General features: G+C 43.7%; 1 protein-coding gene across 4 annotated transcripts in view; it reads left to right on the plus strand.

The window, feature by feature from the left end:
• The window catches only part of CLCN4 (chloride voltage-gated channel 4), a 71,552-nt gene that overhangs the window by 40,843 nt on the left and 10,334 nt on the right, over window positions 1-20,375 (plus strand). For all 4 annotated transcript variants that reach the window (XM_063083143.1, XM_063083142.1, XM_063083144.1 and 1 more), the window contains 5 exons: window positions 8,829-9,035; window positions 9,156-9,236; window positions 10,308-10,853; window positions 13,518-13,704; window positions 14,366-14,764. In XM_063083143.1, coding sequence (XP_062939213.1) covers window positions 8,829-9,035; window positions 9,156-9,236; window positions 10,308-10,853; window positions 13,518-13,704; window positions 14,366-14,764 — 1,420 coding nt within the window. The remainder of the gene's footprint in view (window positions 1-8,828; window positions 9,036-9,155; window positions 9,237-10,307; window positions 10,854-13,517; window positions 13,705-14,365; window positions 14,765-20,375) is intronic.

Raw genomic sequence — 20,375 nt, forward strand, 5'->3', positions numbered from 1 at the left:
GATACAAAGGTGAACAAGACCCGAGAAAGATCTACACAGTGCTACAAAGGCACCCAGAGAGACCGGTCGTCTGTGCCTAGCAGAAACCTGGTAGACTTCCTGGGCGAGGCGGTGCTGAGCAGGGTCTTGAAGGCCCAGCTGATAGACGAGGGGTGCAGAAGACACACCCCAGCCCAGCACAGTGTGCACAGAGGGGGGAGACGTGCGGCCAGGGAGGCGGAGACTCGACAGAAACCACACACCCGGTGGGGTCGCCACTGCACGATCTAACAGCCTGGGCCAGAGCACACGGAACGGGGAGAAGTCCTGTACAGAAAGTGAAAGCTCAACAGAGATCACACACCCTGTGGTACGTGATCCACCAGCCCAGCAGAGTCCAAGCTGACCAGAAAGGTGGATCCCCGGAGAAGCCCAAGACCCGAGGCAACCACACACACAAGACACTAGAGGCCAACTGAGCAGTCACGGCGGGGGCCATACCAAATTGGCAACCACAGCAACATCCTAGTAAGTCATTAGTCTCAAACCGGTGGTCTGTGCAACCCCCTGCCACAATGAATAAACACCAAAAAAAAGACACCAGAAATACAAAAAATCAAGAAAGTACACCACCAAAAGTTAATAAATCTCATACTCTAGATCCTATAGAACAAGAAGCCCTTGAAATAACTGACAAGGAATTTCGAGTGATAATTCTAAGGAAACTGAATGAGATACAAGAAAACTCAGCTAGACATCATGATGAAATGAGGAAAAGTATACAGGATCTGAAAGAGGAAATATACAAGGAAATCAATGTCCTGAAAAAAAATGTAGCAGAACTTGCTGAACTGAAGAAGTTATTCAGCGAAATAAAAAACACAACGGAGAGTTTAACCAGCAGGCTTGTCGAAGTTGAAGAGAGAACCTCTGAACTTGAAGATGGGCTGTTTGAAATAACACAAGCAGACAAAAAGAAAGAAAAAAGAATCAAGGACATGGAAGAAAATCTGAGAGAGATATCAGACAACCTCAAGCGCTCAAATATCCGAGTCATGGGTATTCTAGAAGGGGAGGAAAATGGAGATTCCATTGAAAACATATTCAACAAAATAGTGGCAGAAAACTTCCCAGGTATAGGAAAAATCACAGATCTTCAGATCCAGGAAGCTCAACGATCTCCAAACGTATTCAACCCAAAAAGGCCTTCTCCAAGACATGTCATAGTCAAATTGGCAAAACTCAGAGACAAAGAGAGAATCTTAAAAGCTGCAAGAGAGAAGCGTCAAATCACCTATAAGGGAGCCCCAATCAGGTTAACATCAGACTTTTCATCACAAACCCTAAAAGCTAGAAAGGAATGGGATGATATTTTCAAAATACAAAAAGACAAAGATTGCCAGCCAAGAATACTCTACCCTGCAAGGCTATCCTTCCGAAATGAGGGGCAAATAGTATATTTCTCAGACAAACAAAAACTGCGGGAGTTCACTACCACAAGACCACCCTTACAAGAAATCCTCAAGGGAGTACTGGGTTTGGTTCCTGAAAAATAACTACCACTGCCATAAAAACCTAAGAAAAATCTAAACCCGCTAGTACAATAAAAATGGCATTCATGAAGAGAAAACAAGCTAACAAAAACACTATCTACAACCTAAGGAACCAACAAACAAAGAAACCAAACAGTAAATCAGAAAGCAAGGAACAAAAGACACCTAAGACAACCAAACAACCAATAAAATGCTAGGAATAAATCAACACCTTTCAATAACAACTCTTAATGTTAAAGGCTTAAATTCCCCAATTAAAAGACACAGACTGGCTGACTGGATCAAAAAGCAGGACCCAACTATATGCTGCCTACAAGAGACACACCTCACCCATAAAGATTCACACAGACTAAGAGTGAAAGGATGGAAAAAGATTTACCATGCAAACAGAAAAGAAAAACGAGCTGGAGTGGCTATTCTTATATCTGACAAAATAGACTTTAATCTAAAAACCATAAAAAGAGACAATGAGGGACACTACTTAATGATAAAAGGACTGATCCATCAAGAGGACATAACAATCATAAATATGTACGCACCCAATGTTGGAGCAGCCAGATTTATAAAACAAACTCTATTAGACCTAAAGAAGGAAATAGACACTAATATCATAATAGCAGGGGACCCGAACACCCCACTGTCAATATTGGACAGATCATCTAGGCAAAGAATCAGCAGAGAAACACAAGATCTAAACAAGACTCTAGACCAATTGGAATTGGCAGATATCTACAGAACATTCCACCCAACAACCTCAGAATATTCATTCTTCTCAGCAGCACATGGATCATTCTCCAGGATAGATCACATATTAGGTCACAAATCAAGTCTCAATAAATTCAAAAAAATTGGAATTATCCCATGTATCTTCTCAGACCACAATGGATTAAAACTAGAAATTAATAACAAACAAAACTCTGGAAACTATACAAACACATGGAAATTAAACAGCATTCTACTTAATGACATATGGGTCCAAGAAGAAATCAAGCAGGAAATCAAAAAGTTTATTGAAACTAATGAAAACAATGATCCATCATACCAAAACCTGTGGGATACTGCAAAAGCAGTATTGAGGGGAAAATTTATTGCATTAAATGCTCACTTCAGAAGAATGGAAAGATGGCAAGTGAACAACCTAACACTTCACCTTAAAGAACTAGAAAAACAAGAACAATCCAATCCTAAAGTTAGCAGACGGAAAGAAATCATTAAGATCAGAGCAGAACTGAATGAAATTGAAAACCAAAAAACAATTCAAAAGATCAACGAATCAAAAAGTTGGTTTTTTGAAAAGATAAATAAAATTGACAAACCATTAGCATGGCTAACAAAAAAAAGAAGAGAGAAGACTCAAATAACAAAAATTAGAAATGAAAAAGGCGATATTACAAGTGATTCATCTGAAATACAAGGAATCATTCGAGACTACTATAAACAACTATACGCCAACAAATTTGAAAATCTGGAGGAAATGGATAAATTTCTGGACACACACAAGCTCCCAAAACTGAACCGTGAAGACATAGAAAATTTGAACAGACCAATAACAATAAAGGAGATTGAAGCTGTTATCAGAAGGCTCCCAACAAAGAAAAGCCCAGGACCAGATGGATTCACAGCAGAATTTTACCAAACATTCAAAGAGGAATTTACACCGATTCTTTACAAACTATTCCAAAAGATTGAAGCGGATGCAAATCTCCCAAACTCATTCTATGAAGCAAACATCATCCTGATACCAAAACCAGGTAAAGATATAACCAAAAAAGAAAACTACAGGCCGATATCCTTGATGAATTTAGATGCAAAAATCCTCACTAAAATACTAGCAAACAGAATACAGCAACACATACGAAAAATTATTCATCACGATCAAGTGGGATTCATCCCAGGGATGCAAGGTTGGTTCAACATACGCAAATCAATAAATGTGATACACCATATTAATAAACTCAAACACAAGGACCATATGATCATCTCTATAGATGCTGAAAAAGCATTTGATAAAGTTCAGCACTCATTCATGACCAAGACCCTCTATAAGTTAGGTATAGAGGGAAAGTATCTCAACATAATTAAAGCCATATATGACAAACCCACTGCCAATATCATCCTGAATGGGGAAAAGCTGAAAGCTTTTCCTTTAAGAACAGGAACCAGACAAGGATGCCCACTCTCACCACTCCTATTCAACATAGTGTTGGAAGTACTAGCCAGAGCAATCAGAGAAGAGAAGGAAATAAAGGGCATCCAGATTGGAAAAGATGAAGTCAAACTGTCCCTGTTTGCAGATGACATGATCCTATATATCGAACAGCCTAAAACCTCTACAAAAAAACTGTTGGAATTGATAAATGATTTCAGCACAGTAGCAGGATACAAAGTCAACACACAAAAGTCAGTAGCATTTCTTTTCTCCAATAGTGAACATGCAGAACGAGAAATCAAGAAAGCCTGCCCATTTACAATAGCCACCAAAAAAATACAATACTTAGGAATTGAGTTAACCAAGGAGGTGAAAAATCTCTATAATGAGAACTACAAACCACTGCTGAGAGAAATTAGAGAGGATACAAGAAGATGGAAAGATATTCCATGCTCTTGGATTGGAAGAATCAACATAGTGAAAATGTCCATACTACCCAAAGTGATATACAAATTCAATGCAATCCCCATCAAAATTCCAAAGACATTTTTCTCAGAAATGGAAAAAACTATTCAGACATTTATATGGAACAATAAAAGACCACGAATAGCCAAAGCAATGCTCAGCAAAAAAAAATAAAGCTGGAGGCATAACACTACCTGACTTTAAGCTATACTACAAAGCTATAATAACCAAAACAGTATGGTACTGGCATAAAAACAGACACACTGACCAATGGAATAGAATAGAGAATCCAGAAATCAACCCACACACTTACTGCCATCTGATCTTTGACAAAGGCACCAAGCCTATTCACTGGGGAAGGGACTGCCTCTTCAGCAAGTGGTGCTGGGATAACTGGATATCGATATGCAGGAGAATGAAACTAGATCCATACCTCTCACCGTATACTAAAATCAACTCAAAATGGATTAAGGATTTAAATATACACCCTGAGACAATAAAACTTCTTAAAGAAAACATAGGGGAAACATTTCAGGAAATAGGACTGGGCACAGACTTCATGAATACGACCCCAAAAGCACGGGCAACCAAAGGAAAAATAAACAAATGGGATTATATCAAACTAAAAAGCTTCTGCACAGCAAAAGAAACAATTAAAAGAGTTAAAAGACAGCCAACAGAGTGGGAGAAAATATTTGCAAAATATACATCTGACAAAGGATTAATATCTAGAATATATAAGGAACTCAAACAACTTTACAAGAAGAAAACAAGCAACGCAATTAAAAAATGGGCAAAAGAGCTAAGTAGGCATTTCTCTAAGGAAGATATCCAAATGGCCAACAGACATATGAAAAAATGCTCAACATCACTCAGCATCCGGGAAATGCAAATCAAAACCACATTGAGATACCATCTAACCCCAGTTAGGATGGCTAAAATCCAAAAGACTATGAACGATAAATGCTGGCGAGGCTGCGGAGAAAAAGGAACTCTCATACATTGTTGGTGGGACTGCAAAATGGTGCAGCCTCTATGGAAAATGGTATGGAGGTTCCTTAAACAATTGCAAATAGATCTACCATACGACCCAGCCATCCCACTGTTGGGAATATACCCAGAGGAATGGAAATCATCAAGTCGAAGGTATACCTATTCCCCAATGTTCATCGCAGCACTCTTTACAATAGCCAAGAGTTGGAACCAGCCCAAATGTCCATCATCAGATGAGTGGATACGGAAAATGTGGTACATCTACACAATGGAATACTACTCAGCTATAAAAACGAATGAAATACTGCCATTTGCAACAACATGGATGGACCTTGAGAGAATTATATTAAGTGAAACAAGTCAGGCACAGAAAGAGAAATACCACATGTTCTCACTTATTGGTGGGAGCTAAAAATTAATATATAAATTCACACACACACACAAACCGGGGGGGGGGGGAAGAAGATATAACAACCACAATTATTTGAAGTTGATACAACAAACAAACAGAAAGGACATTGTTGGGGGGGAGTGGGGGAGGGAGAAGGGAGGGAGGTTTTGGTGATGGGGAGCATTAATCAGCTACAATGTATATCGACAAAATAAAATTAAAAAATAAAATAAAATAAAAAATAAAAAAATAAAATAAAATAAAATAAAATAAAAAAATAAAAAAAATAAAAAATAAAAAAAAATAAAAATAAAAATACCAAGTCACAAATCCACTGCAATACATCTTGTGAAAGCCCTGCTTGCTTCAGTCTCAATGAATCCAAGTTAAAGCAAGTCATTGGATTTTGGCATCTATTGGGAATGAATTTTCTCTCTTTAGTCCCTAATTTGATCATGAGAATGTTGTCAAATCATTTTAGAGAATTAGAAAATACCTATTACATTCTTCAATTCACCACATGTCATGGCTGGCAAAGGCTCAGGTAATTTAGATGCTTGTAATTTTCTAAGTGGTATTACGCTTTTAAACTGTAGCCTGGGGTCCAAATCCACATTAACTAACTGACAAAAAAGTATAGAGAATTTTATTCAAGGCAACACAAAAGGGCAGGATTGTGGCAGGCATAATAAAACATCCCTTAAATAAAGGGATCTGAGATCCCCAGAGCACAGGATCAATTAGGCCAACTACCACCTGTTACGGCCTGGTTTCGCCACCACTAGTTTGCCATCAGTTAAAGGCTCGTTCAAGAAACACCAGCTGACTGCGCAGCTAGGAGGCCTCTGGCGTGTCCTGTAGGGAGGAGCTCATTGAGTTCTTCAGGAAGACACGCACGACCTGCTCGCGTGGGCTCTTTCCCTCGCCTGCTCCCTCTCCTTGAATTAGGATACGGATCTGTCAGTAGTTCCTGAGATGAAAATGGTCCTGTGCACACCCCTTTAACAATCTGAAGATTAGCTGACTTCATGACCCTCCCCAAGTCACCACAGGTGACACGACGCTCAGTAGCAGGAATTTGCGAAAGAACCAAGAGTGTTTCAGGTCCGTCTCTTAAATATTGAGAAATTAGGGCTACCTGTGCTACATTTTCCCAGAATGGAGCAGTGGTTCTCCACCTGGGCTGCATTGTAGATTCACCTGGGGAGGCTGTACAACTCCTCATACCCTGGATGCACCCGGGGCCAATTACATCAAATCTCTCTGGGGAGAGTCAATTCTCAATATTTCCTAATTCCCAGTGATTCTGATGAGTGCTGAGGTTGTGAAGGACTGTAATAGCTACTTGAGAAATTGATTAATTGGCAGAGCAGTGTCCACAAGGAGGCATTTTGAAGTTATGTAAATGGCACTGACAAGCGATAACACTGTCCTGTTATGTATTACACAATGGGAAAACAAATTGACCACGAACTTCATGGAGTGACTCACGTGGTGTCTAATTAATCTGTGATTACAGGCTTGTAAATTGCCAGCTCAGTGGTAAACATTCACTCCACTTTAGCCAATGGTGGGAGGTTGGAGGTAGAAGTTATGTAGCCATGGTAATGTTTCTGTATCCTAAAGGACACTGTTTTGGGGGAGAGGACCCCAGTATATGAAGTTAATCACTGAGATTGGCACTGGGTTGAATTCTCAAAGCCTTAGGCAAAATGCTCAAGCACGCCTTTAGGAAGAAAGCCATTATTTGGCATTTACAAAATGCAGCAGGTCTGAAAATGGAGCAAGACAATGCTACCTGTAGTCAAAGTCCTTTTCAATACAAGAGATAGGATTAGGTGAAAGAAAAGGGGTTGCCATGGATTCAAACATCTGTGTATCCCCCGAAGTTGCGTTATTAGAATGCTGAGCATCTTCTTCCTTTTCCAACATTGTGTTCAGAATATTTTCAAACATATAGAAATGTTGAAGGAATTGGACAGTAAACACCCATTTTACCTATCGCCTCTAGCAGGGGCCAGCAAACTTTTCCTATAAAGGATAGAGAGTCAATATTTTAGGCCTATGGGCCAAGAGGCAGGATGGAGCAACTATTCTCACTGAAAGGCTAGTAATCTTTTTCTTACATATTACTTTAAATAATGTAAACACCATTCTTAGCTTGTGAGTCATATAAAAATAGGCAACAAGCTGGATTTGGCCCATGGGCCATAGTTTGCCAACCCTTGACCTAAAGTTCAACTGACGTTTTGCTCTTATGGGGGAGGCAGGATTTTACCTCTACCCTTTTAGGGGTTTTTGGCTGGGCCTGAGAATTAAATTGATGTAGGACAGATCCATAGGAGAAAAACATACGAATTTATTTAATATGTTTTATATGACATGGGACCCTTCATAAGGAAATGAAGACCTGAAGACGCAGTTAGAGTTGTGCACTTATATGCTGCATTGGACAAAGAGTAGTCAACTATGAAAATGTGACAGGGTAAAGGGGCTTGGGCTCGGGTAGTGACAGAGAAGTGACTAGGAGGATAAGGGCTAGTCTAACAACGTTGGTTTGTACAGAATTCCTTCAGCCTCAACTTCCCATCCTTGATGATAAGAATGACACTCTCCTTCTCGTACAGGAAGGGCATCTTTCACATGTGAATTTCATCTCCTTCTTTTAAGAAACAAAATGAAGGTCAGAGAGATCTTGCACCTTCTGTTTTCTGAGTGCCTGTAACTCAAAATAGTCAATCTGCCAGAGTGGCATACTCTGGGTGGTGTATTCTAAACTCCTTCACTCTGTTTGCTCTGTCACGTAGCTGGCCAGCTCTCCCCGTCGTTTCCCTGGGATATCTTCCAAGAGTCAAAAGGTAGCAGTTAAAATCACAGGTATATGAGGATACTTCAAAAAGTTTGTGGAAAAATGGAATTAAAGATAATACAAATCTTTCCATGAACTTTTTGAAGACCTCTTGTATGTCTCTTCTCAACACAGCAAAGGGTAATGTGAACAGGACAAAACATCCTGACTAAAATGAGACCTTAGATTCAGTCCTGTGATCTTTTAGTACTTTGGGAATTCTTAAGGTTTACTTGCATTGAATTTTTAATGTTTCTGTTAATATAAAATTATATATTCATGTAAGTTTCTGTTAATATAATATATACAAATGGAAAACTAAAAGAGCCTGTCTTCCACGTGACTTTGTGAATTGAAACTTTAAAAATGCCTCTCAGAGGAATTACAGCTATTTTCCTGGCCGTGCATTGAAACAGTTCATTCCCTCTCATTCTTGATCCTCTGTTTCAGATCAAGACCATTCTGAGCGGCTTCATCATCAGGGGCTACTTGGGGAAGTGGACCCTGCTAATTAAGACGGTCACCCTGGTGCTGGTAGTGTCATCCGGCCTGAGCCTTGGGAAAGAAGGGCCGCTGGTGCACGTGGCTTGTTGCTGTGGCAACTTCTTCAGCAGCCTTTTCTCCAAGTACAGCAAAAACGAGGGCAAGAGGCGCGAGGTGAGCCGACCAGCTTCCGCTGCAGGAAAGCGTTCTGCCCGCAGCCCCTCCATGTTCTCGCCTGCACACGCTGGTGTTCACGGAGGGCCCAGAGCTCATACGTAACTGTTTGCCTTGCAGGTGCTTTCAGCGGCGGCTGCGGCTGGAGTCTCCGTGGCCTTTGGTGCTCCGATCGGGGGTGTGCTTTTCAGTCTGGAAGAGGTGAGAAGGGGCAGCAGAGGGAATGCGTGGGGCTGAGAGGCAAGGACCCGTGGATGACTGGCATAGCAGTGAGCCTTCGTCTCCTGCCCTGTGAGGAGTACATTCAAAGAAGTGTTGCATAAGATTCCTGCAGTTAATTAAGGAGCTACAATTTCTGCCATTTAAAAATATTGTTTTAAAAATTGCCAACATGACTTTTTTTTGAAGATTTATAGCGTCTTCTCTGTTTCTCAGAGCCAACTGAATTAAGCATTTTTGGTTTTGGTAACGCTAATGGATCATTCCAGGGGTTGGCTGGTTGGCAAACGTCTTCTGTAAAGGGCCAAATGGGAAATATTTCAGGCTCTGTGGGCCACACAATTTCTGCTGCAACTGTCCAACTTGGCCATGTGGCATGAAAACAGCCATGGACAACACATAGTTCGTGAATGGGCATGGCTATGTTCCCATGGGCACTGAAATTAGAATTTTCTTTTTTTAATATCCTATGTGTGTTTGTGTGTGTGTGTGTGTTTATCATTATGCAATTTTAACTTTCTTTGTGGCCTTTTACCGTGTAATTAGAATTTTCTATAGTTTTCACGTCACAAAATATTATTCTTCTGAGTAGTTCAACTCAAAAAAACCTTTTTTTCTTTTCCAACCATTTAAAAACGTAAAAACCATTCTTAACTCGTGTGCCTTACGAATACATTTGCTGGGCTGGAGTTGACGTGTGGGCCAGAGTTTTCCAACCCCTGAATCAAATCCACAGGTTTATTTGCTTTTAGGAGGGTCTCTGTGCTATGAACAGAATTATGATTAAATATTTTTCTCTTTAAAAAAGTGGCTTAAGCAACCCTGCTCAGTATCAATTTTACTTTTAGACACAGTTAGATCACTTTGGTATCTTTGTTGGTGCATTTTGTCATAGTCAAGCCTGGACTGACTGATGAAGTGAGTGCCGTTCGTCCATGTTTGGTCCCAGTGTGTCTCATGGTGGGCACCAGTAGGTGGCTGCTGACCAAACGGACTGAACTCTGAGCAGCTCTTTCTCTGGCCAGTCTCTAATTTTCTACTTCTTCATCCCAGGTCAGTTACTACTTTCCCTTGAAGACCTTGTGGAGGTCATTTTTTGCGGCCCTGGTGGCGGCCTTCACGTTGCGATCCATCAATCCCTTTGGGAACAGCCGCCTTGTTCTCTTTTATGTGGAATATCACACGCCCTGGTACATGGCTGAACTCTTCCCCTTCATCCTGCTTGGGGTGTTTGGGGGCTTGTGGGGAACCCTCTTCATCCGCTGCAACATCGCCTGGTGCAGGAGGCGCAAGACCACCCGGCTGGGGAAGTACCCGGTGCTGGAGGTCATTGTGGTGACTGCCATCACCGCTGTCATTGCCTACCCCAATCCCTACACACGCCAGAGCACCAGTGAGCTCATTTCTGAGCTGTTCAACGACTGTGGGGCCCTTGAGTCCTCCCAGCTGTGTGACTACATCAACGACCCCAACATGACCCGGCCTGTGGATGACATTCCAGACCGGCCAGCTGGGTTTGGCGTTTACACAGCCATGTGGCAGCTGGCCCTGGCGCTGATCTTCAAAATCATTATCACCATATTTACCTTTGGCATGAAGGTAAGTGAAGGGTAAGAAAGTGAGGGTGGGTGCTGGGGGGGGGAGGAGCCCATGTCCTTCTGGGGACAGCACCCTACTCTCCTGAACAAAATTGTCATGGGAGGAAAAGGGGATCCGACCTTTCTTGAATGTTCTCATGTGCTGGGCACTTGACATTCTTTCAATCAGGAATCAGTTCTTATAACAACCAACAAGCCTGTGAAATGAGGTTTTAATCCCATTTTACAAGTGAGGAAGCTGAGGCTCAGAGACCCGGAGTGGCCTAATCAGACCCACAGCATATGGGAGACAGAGCTGGGCATGGAGCTCACTTCATCTCACTCCCAGACCAGGGATGACCACAGCTTTGCCTGCTGGCAGGGTGATGCCAGGTGGTGGGACAAGCCCATGTGTGGCCCAGTTTGGATCGATGAGCATGCATTGAGCATCCGCTGTATCTAGGCTCTGTGCTAAGTCCAAGGTGTACAGCACTCGAAACAGAATGCTGCCCCTAAAGAGCGCCTGCCTCTGGGAGAGACAGATGCAAACCCAGAGTTCTGAGACTGTGTGGCAGCACCTACGCTGCACACCACGTGATGGCCTCCCAGTCTGGGTGGGGCTGGGGCCACGACGGGGGCTCTTTGCACACATCGTCTCCTGATGAGGGGTGTCCTCAAGAGCTGTGGATGACACCGTGTGCTTTCCTCATTTTTGTTCCTAAAGCCAGAGAAGAGACAGCTTCTTTCTTCCTGCTTTTAAACACTGCGTTAAAGTCAGACATACTTTGAAAGCCCTTCCTAAAGAGCTTTCTTTTATGGAAACTGACATTAAGTTGTTATTGCTTTTTTAAAAAAAAATTGAGGTAAAGTTTACATAACCTGAAATTGGTCATTTTAAAGTGTACATGTTAGTGGTATTAAGTACATTCACAATGTTGTGCAACCGTCACCTCGGTCAAGTTTCAGAACATTTTCATCCCCTTCATAGGAGACCCCATGTCCATTAGCAGTCCCTCCTGTTCTCTGCCCCAGCAGCCCCTGGCAACCACCGATCTGCTTTCTGTCTCTATAGGTTTGCCTATTTCGGACAGTTCATTTTAATTAAATTAATTCATTTCGGACCGTCCTTGTGGGACTGGCTTTTTTCACTTAGCACAGTGTTTTCAAGGGTTATCCATGTTGTAGCACGTGTCAGAACTTCATTCCTTTTCTGGCTGAAAAGTGTTCCACTCTGTAGATTCCCCCACACGTTGTTTATCCACTCATCCTTTGATGGACATTTGGGTTGTTTCCACCTTTTGGCTATTGTGAATAGTGCTGCTATTGCTTACTTAAAAACAAAATGAAACTTTTATTCGAGTGTTAGAGTGTGATAAGAGTGTCATATAGAGATGCGTACAGCTTAATGAATTTTCACAAAACCCACATGCTTGTGTAACCAGCACCCAGGACCAGAAGCACAACATTACCCACCCCCCAGAGCCCCTGAAGTGTTCCATTACTTTTGCTTTCTGTGTGGTATTTCTATGAATTGTCTTTTTCAAAAAAAGTCTAAGAAATGGTGTCCCTGGGTGTGTAGTGGTCAAACAGAAACCCGAATCTGTGCCTTAAGAACAAGGATGGGTAGACTTTATTAAACAGCTGACTGTGTCTGATCCATCATCTCCTTGCAAAAGAATTTATTTTTGTGTCCAAGGAAGATGCTGGAGCATCTTCTGGTGCTTGCTGAGACTTTACTTTGAAGTTACAGGGGATTAAATGGCTGTGGACTAAGGGGGAGCCAATATAGGAGCCATTTCCTAAGGAATATTCCAAACTCTAGAAATCACGCCCAAGGATCTGAACTTCAGTTCGCCTGGCATCCTCAGACTGATGACCACCTGGGGCGACATAAATGCAGCTGTGGCTCAAGGTCTGCACTCACGTCTCAATGAACACAGAGTAGTTAGGAGTGTCCTTTAGCACATGTACGGTCACCAGACAAACTAAAATGCATTAGCAGTCAGCAAAGTAAGCAACACGCTACTTCTAAGATCATTCAGTTTACATAGTCTGTTTCTTCGCTGCCGCTAACGTGGCTAGAAAATATTCAGGATACATCTCGGAAGATGTAGTTGGTTAGGAAGATGGAACTGCCTCCCTCATCTCTCTCTGACTGGTATCCACTGTCTATAAACAGAGCAGGAAGCCTTTGAAAGCTTTTTGGAAGATCGGGGGCAGCTGCGATGGTGCGTTCAACTTCTTTATTTTACCAGGGAGCAGTTGCAGGCTCTTCTTTTCTGTTTTCATGCTGTGGCTTGGCATTTAATTTTAAAAGCCAACCTGAATGACACGGCAAGGGGAGAGAGAGTCACGAGTGTCTCAAGTGACAGATGTTCACTTTGAATTCTATGTGCACTGGGGCTTATCATTCTTTAATCCACAGCAGGCAAACTGGGCCAGACTTTGCAGGGGAAGAAATGAAAGTGTAAAAGGGCATTCTCTCCATGTTGCAGTAGATGCGACCGACTAAGGAGGTCAAATCACTTGTCCCACCTTTTCCCAGCTGACTGATTTTGAAGAGCTGTGCCTCCTTTGAAGGCTGAGCAAAATGCAAGCTTGTTGAGGGGGCACCGTGGTTCCTGGGGATCGGGAAGGGGGACTCAGCTGCCTTCCCTCATGCTGCTTTTCTCTGTGCTCCCTCGAGATCCCGTCGGGCCTCTTCATCCCCAGCATGGCCGTGGGAGCAATGGCGGGCAGGATGGTGGGCATCGGCGTGGAGCAGCTGGCTTACCATCACCATGACTGGATCATCTTCCGGAACTGGTGCAGGCCCGGAGCAGACTGCGTCACTCCAGGGCTTTACGCAATGGTGGGAGCTGCAGCCTGCCTAGGTACAACCACGGGTGGGGCAGGGAGGGGGTGGGGGCACTGAGCTGGCTTAGAGGACTGGCGAGCAGGAAGACGTGGACTTGAACATTTGCATTACTCAGGATAGGCTAGGTTGTGCTGCTATAACGAGTATCCCCCCAAATCTCAGTGGCTCACACACCAAGGCTTATATCTTGCTCACTATATATACACACACACACACATATATATATATGTATATATATATATGTAAAAAATATGGGTGAACGGAAGATTCTTCCCACCCAGTCATTCAGGGGCCCAGACTGATGGAGTCTCCACCATCTTACAGCCATACCACCTAGAACAGTAGTTCTTAACCAGGAGTGATTCTGCCTTTCAGGGACACTTGGCAGTATCTGAAGACACTTTAGGTTGTCACACCTGGGGAGGGAGGTGCACAAGCCAGGGTCCCTCATTGGAGCAGAGCCCCCAGCCAGGTGTGATTTACAGCTCCCTGACCCAATGCCACGTTGAACAGAACCTGGCATCTGTTCCTGAGGCCTGAGCATGGGTAGCATGTGGGAATGTCCCCTTGGAACACGTGTAAGGAGCATTTACAGCCGTCTATCCATTTCCACACATTGTGCCCTCCCGAGGGTCCGGGGTCGGGCTTCGGAATCTCACTCGTGTCTTGTGTTGCAGGTGGAGTTACCAGGATGACAGTGTCGTTGGTGGTCATCATGTTCGAGTTAACGGGTGGTCTGGAGTACATTGTGCCCCTCATGGCGGCGGCTGTGACCAGCAAGTGGGTGGCCGATGCCTTTGGGAAGGAAGGCATCTACGAGGCCCACATCCACTTGAATGGCTACCCCTTCCTGGATGTGAAGGATGAGTTCACCCACCGCACGCTGGCCACCGACGTCATGCGGCCCCGGCGGGGAGAGCCGCCGCTGTCGGTGCTCACCCAGGACTGCATGACCGTGGAGGACGTGGAGACGCTCATCAAGGACACTGACTACAACGGATTCCCCGTGGTGGTCTCCAGAGACTCCGAGCGCCTCATCGGATTTGCCCAGCGGAGGGAGCTGATTCTCGCAATAAGTGAGTAAAGAGGGAAGCTCGCCTTTTGTCAGGAGCCAAGAGGCAGCTCTGTGCCCCCCAGTGATCAGAGAGGTGCGAGAGAATGCGTGTCACGCCAGGGGCTCGCAAGTGTTCATGTGTGCGCGGTCACCCGGGGATCTGGTGGAAATGCAGACGCTGATGGAGCAGGTCTGGAGTGGGGCCCAGACTGCGCTCCTCATGGTCCTTCCGTTGATGCCAATGCTGCTGGCCCCCAAGTCACTCTGTGAGGCACAAGGGCTCAGACCCAAGTCTTGCGTGGCTGGAAAGGGACCACGTGTTTGCAAGCAGCCCCCTGGCCCGCTCCTCTGGGAGGCAAGCTGCAGATGCTGCCTTTTGGGGGAAGTGCTGGATGAAGTTCAGGAAGAGATGTGAGTAGCCCGGGCCGGCTGCTTTGGAAGGGGAGCAGAAGGAAGGATTCCGCAGACAGAGGGCACTGAGGGCCAGAGGCCTGGGTGTGAGTGGTTGGAAGCCCCGGGCAGGGAGGAGCAGTGAGCCTCGGAGATGCAGCCCTGCTGGACCTCAAGATGCAGCAGGGGCGGAGGCCAGCATAGCCCTTGCACCGGCACGTGGCCAATGCCATCTGCTCAGCATCCTCGCTCCGAGATCTGCACGGCATCCAGCATCCTGTGGTAGTCGGGGGCCCATGGCCGGCTTCCGTGTGCATGTGATGATTTTTACTGTGCGTGCCATCTTCCAGAGTATTCGTGACGCTCATCAACGGGACTTGCCCTGGTCTCGTTGCCGATTGCCTCACCGCGAGCATGTCTTCACCAGACGAAACTGCTTGCTTCTCCCTGCTGTTTGTTTTTTATTTCTAAGTTGCTTCCCTTCAACTTCTAAATCCTCTTCCCCATGTTAAGTAGCTTTTAAAATATCTTTAAAGTATTTTCATCAAAGGCTTTATAAGATAAGATAAGCTATGGCCTCTAATTTTAGCTGGCTGTTCAAACATTTTTACCTCCCCCGAAGCAAAAATTGATTTTGTATTTTAGACACCATAGCAAGTTTGTGCTTCACTGTTCAGTTTGTGTTCACTGTTTGTTGCTTTAATATAAGTCCTGTCCCTTAACAGGTAGGTGCTTTTAGGTGTAAATATTGCCTTATAAATAACAAGTTTTTTAAAGTTGTTTGAGTAGGGTTGGCTTTCTTTTAAAGTAATGTAATCAGCAGCCTTTAAAAAATGTATTCAGTCCCTGAAATACTTTAAGCAAAGGTTGAAACTTAAAAACTAAAGTAATAAATGTCACAGCATCCACTATCTATTGTGTGGTTGCAGGCACAGCTGCTAAGAGACAGCTGACTAATTTCACTGAAACCCATTACTGTAGTCAAGGGGGAAGCACTAACTGTCGTCAAGTGGTTAGGGAAGACCCTTAGGCTTGCCCACCACGCCCTCTCCTAGAAGCTGTGTTTGGAGCATCTGAAGAGGTGTCAATAGTACCTGTGCGCTTTCAGTCAGACCCGTAATAGTACAGAAGCAGCTATTTACACAGTTTGTGCCAAAGCAAGGAGTGTGTTGCTCTGAGGAATTACAAGAGCTGTTTTCCTGGTCTGTGGAAAGAGAAGAGTCCCTGTACTCTAGGGGAGAAATTCATGACCTGTACTTGAGGAATTATCTGCCCTTTTATGAGTATAGAAATGTGACGTTCACATTTAGCCAGTGTCACTTTTAGGGGAATTGGAAGCAAAGATTACAGACAGATGCAAGATAGTTGCGATAAGAAAAGAATGGTGATTGAGGTAAATGAGGAGTTTTCTTACACATCATGTTTACAATTGTAACAACCGCTCACATGAAGCTGAAAATGTTTTATTTTTAATCCGTCTCTGGAATACCAAAGCACAGCTATGTCTCTGCTAGAGGGGGATTAGTGAGCACTGCCCGGGCAATGTGGCCATCTTCGTCACCACATGTTAACACATGGGGCCGTACGTGACCCGTGTTCCAATTCCTGGTGAATGGGACTTGGCCTCTCGTTTCTCTTTGCAAGTATGAGGCTCTTTCTGTACTCAGCGGGGCTCAGGCTCTTCTAGTCTTGAGTTGTGCAGTTAAGCCAGGAAGGCTTCAGAGAGGCCTCAGTGGGAGCCACAGAGGCGATGAAAGGAGGGAAGGGTAGGGTGGCGGGGAAGAGTGGAGGGACCTCATCTCCTCGTCTGGTGGATGATTGAATGATGACTCTTCAGCACGTGGAAGATGCTCACTTGCAGAAAGGGGCCCACATCCAGGACTGAACAAGAGGATAAGTGTCACATCTGTTGGACAAGCTATTCAGAGGTACAGAGGTGTCTGCCTGGGTGGGCTGTTGATGATTGGACTAGATCATGGGGAACAGTAGGGCCATCTACTTCTTTCTGCTGCGGATGTTAAAATGTACATATATGTAAATATGTAGATGTAGATACAGATATACAGATGGATGTGCAGGGGGACTTTTCCATGCTTTGGTAGACAATAACGTGTCATAAGATAATATGCTTTTTCTTCTATATAGTGTTTACTTTTTTATCCCATCATCTACATACCGACCGCTACTGTGGTTGCTTCCAAGTTTTTATTTTAATCTTTTTCATTAATTACATCTGTTTTATGGAAGCATTTTTAGTTAACAAGATGGTAGAGTATTACCTCCCTAAACACATAATTACTCTAAAGTAGGGGTTCTCAACCTTAGCACGATGGACATTTGGGGCTGGATCGTTCTCTGTGGTGGGAACTGTCCTATGCACTGTAGGATGTTTAGCAGCATCCCTGGCCTCCACCCACCAGATGCCAGGAGCACCTCCCCTTCCCAACTGTGACAACCAAAAATGTCTCCAGACATTGCCAAATGTCCCCTGGGAGTGGGGGGTGGGGGCAAAATTGCTCCCAGTTGACAACCATTGCTCTAAAGCCACTTAGTAGCTTACCAGATGTGTGATTATTTCTAGTCTTTTAAAATTTCTTGGCCTATCACAGTTTGTAAAATTCATCTTACAAACGCTATTAATTACGCCCTCTGTGTACAAGGGTACTTCAAAAAGTTCATGGGAAAATAGAATTAAAGGTTGTATGAATCTTTCCATGAACTTTTGAAGTATCCTTATATTGCTGCTAGAAAGTGGAATGTCAAGTTGAATAACCTCAGCGGTTGCTCATAAAATGTACATCATGTATCAGGGGCCGTGGCCACTGAGAGTAGTTCTAGTAGAATATATGACAAACCTCCTATGTTAAAGACAGTAATAAAAACAGTTTAACTACTTTAACTTTAAAACATTTAAAAATAAAGACTATTAGGTTTTTTAAAAAGTAAAAGTAATACACACTCATAGACTATTGGGGAAATTAGAAACAAAAGGAAAAATTTTAAAAGGCATCCACTTTCTTATCACCATAGAAGGACATGGTTAATATTTAGTGCATTTCTTTCCTGTCTTTAAAAAAATATGTTCATTTTGGGCTATATTTTTTTGGTTTGTTTCCCAACATGGGCTCCGAAGAGTCCCTGGGGCCTGTGAGTCTATTCTTTCCTACCACTAGCTCATCCCCTGGGTGAGGAGTTGGTTTATTCTTTCACACAGAAATATTTCTTGAGCGTGCACCATGTGTTGGTGCTATCCTAGGAGCGGTGGGTCCGTGGATGACAATACACAGTCTCTGTCTCTGTGAACTTATGTGCTATAGTTTTGTTGCAGGCATTTTGCTGACTGACAAAGATTTCTGGTCCAAACTGAGAGTAGGTGGTTCACTCTAGTAGAGTTGCAAAAAGCTTTCTTGCCAGTTCTTCTTCCATTCACCAGCTTTTGGCCTATACATAGCACCTCTAACCCCAAAGTTAATATACGTGCTTATAATAGAGTTCCAAAGTGGCCTAGCAGAGCCCTTCTGGAGACAGCAGCAGTTGCTGGTGTCAGAGCTCAAGCTCAGATCTCTGGCTCGGACCCTAGCCGATGCCTACGATTCTTGCTTGGCAGTGAATAGCTCATGGGCTTTCCTTCCTAATGCCTCCCATGTGAAATAGGCTCTGTTCTACATGGCAGGCAGAACCAGATACACTGCCATATGATAGACCTACCATTCATTCATGTGTGCATTTAGCAAATATCTGTTTTGTGTCTACTGTGTGCTAGGCATTGTCCAGGCACTGGGAGTGCACTTGAGAGCATGAGTTCAATGAGGTACTGGCTGTTAGAATCAGAGCTATAAACCCAATCAGTAAATTCAGAGGAAATATAAGCTTGTTATTTATTTTAGCAAGTGGATTTATGGTTCACTATGTCTTACTGGGTTTTATAAGAGGTTCAGCAAATCCATGTGATCAGTTCTTAATTGGGGTCTGTGGCTTGATTCAATCCTGACATTCAACCTGACTGTTAAAAAAATAGATGGAAATCTTGTTACGTGGGACATTAAGGGAGTCAGTGTTCTACAAAAATGAGCAAGTGTGTGTTGACCGCTGCCTCCCTGCCTTAGTGCTTAAGATGGAAGGAGGTTTAGGAAGGAGGTACACAGTGTGTATCATGCAGGATCTACATTTGAAAACATGTTGTGCATCAGTATCGTCTGGTGTTTGTGGTTGAATCATATTCCATTTGATGTAACTGGATTTCACCTGACCCATATAATGTGCAGGCATTTGCCCAGCAGGCCCACTGTTCTGCTTTTAAACAGAGACCCCCTTTCAGACTCAGCCTGACCCCAAACGCTGCCAGTTTTCCATTAAAGTACTCTATTGCACTAAATGGCCTTAGAGGAGGCAGTTAGAATTTTATTTTTGAAAGAACAATATAGGTGAATAGTAGTCTTTGAGAAGGCAAGAAATGTATTACAGAAACCAGGATCCATTCTAAGGCAAGCCTTGCTGTACATTTTCCCTAAGCTTTTCTCATGAACCAAAAGAAAGATTAAAATTCCAACAGAAGGAAAATCGCCTTGGAGAAATATCTTGAGACCGACGGATTTATTTCATGTGTGACTTAAAATAGCCCGGGTTTCTAGCACTGCATTAAGGGGTATTTCTAATGAGTTCCTGTTACCCTACTCTTCTTCAGCTTTCTTTCACATGGCCTTGCCTACAGACAGAAACAGGCTAATTGCTACCATAACAGTTTTACTATCTTTCTTTGAGAAATGCACAAAATGGCCCATTTTTAAGACAGGAGATCCAAGGGGTGGGGGGATGTAGCTTTTCTGAGGTCGTTTCTTTGCACCCAAGGGCCATATTTGGGATTGAGCTGCATTTCTGGGCAGTGAGCCTGGGCTGGTCTTATTGGTTCCTTCTTCCTCTCAAGATTCACAATGCCATTTGGGCCAGTTATGAGTGAGTTTGTAAAAACAAAAAAAACAATGTATTAAGGTTATTGGGCAGCTAAGTGAGGTTTCTTATCCTGTCAAACTTCAGCCTGTGAGGAGGTGGAGGAGTGTTAGGAAAGCAAGAGTGGAGGGCCCTCGGCCATTTGGGGTGCCCTGGAGTCCAGGGGGGAAGCAATGAATATCCCCAAAGGAGCCGTCTTGATCAGGCCCATTTTGCAAGACTTTGGCAACCAACGATCTGGTCACAGCAGGGGGACCCTCGCATAGCATAGCTTAAGAGAGATGCCAGTTTCACAG

This window comes from Cynocephalus volans, chromosome X (assembly GCF_027409185.1).
Source record: "Cynocephalus volans isolate mCynVol1 chromosome X, mCynVol1.pri, whole genome shotgun sequence".
NCBI lineage: Eukaryota > Metazoa > Chordata > Mammalia > Dermoptera > Cynocephalidae > Cynocephalus > Cynocephalus volans.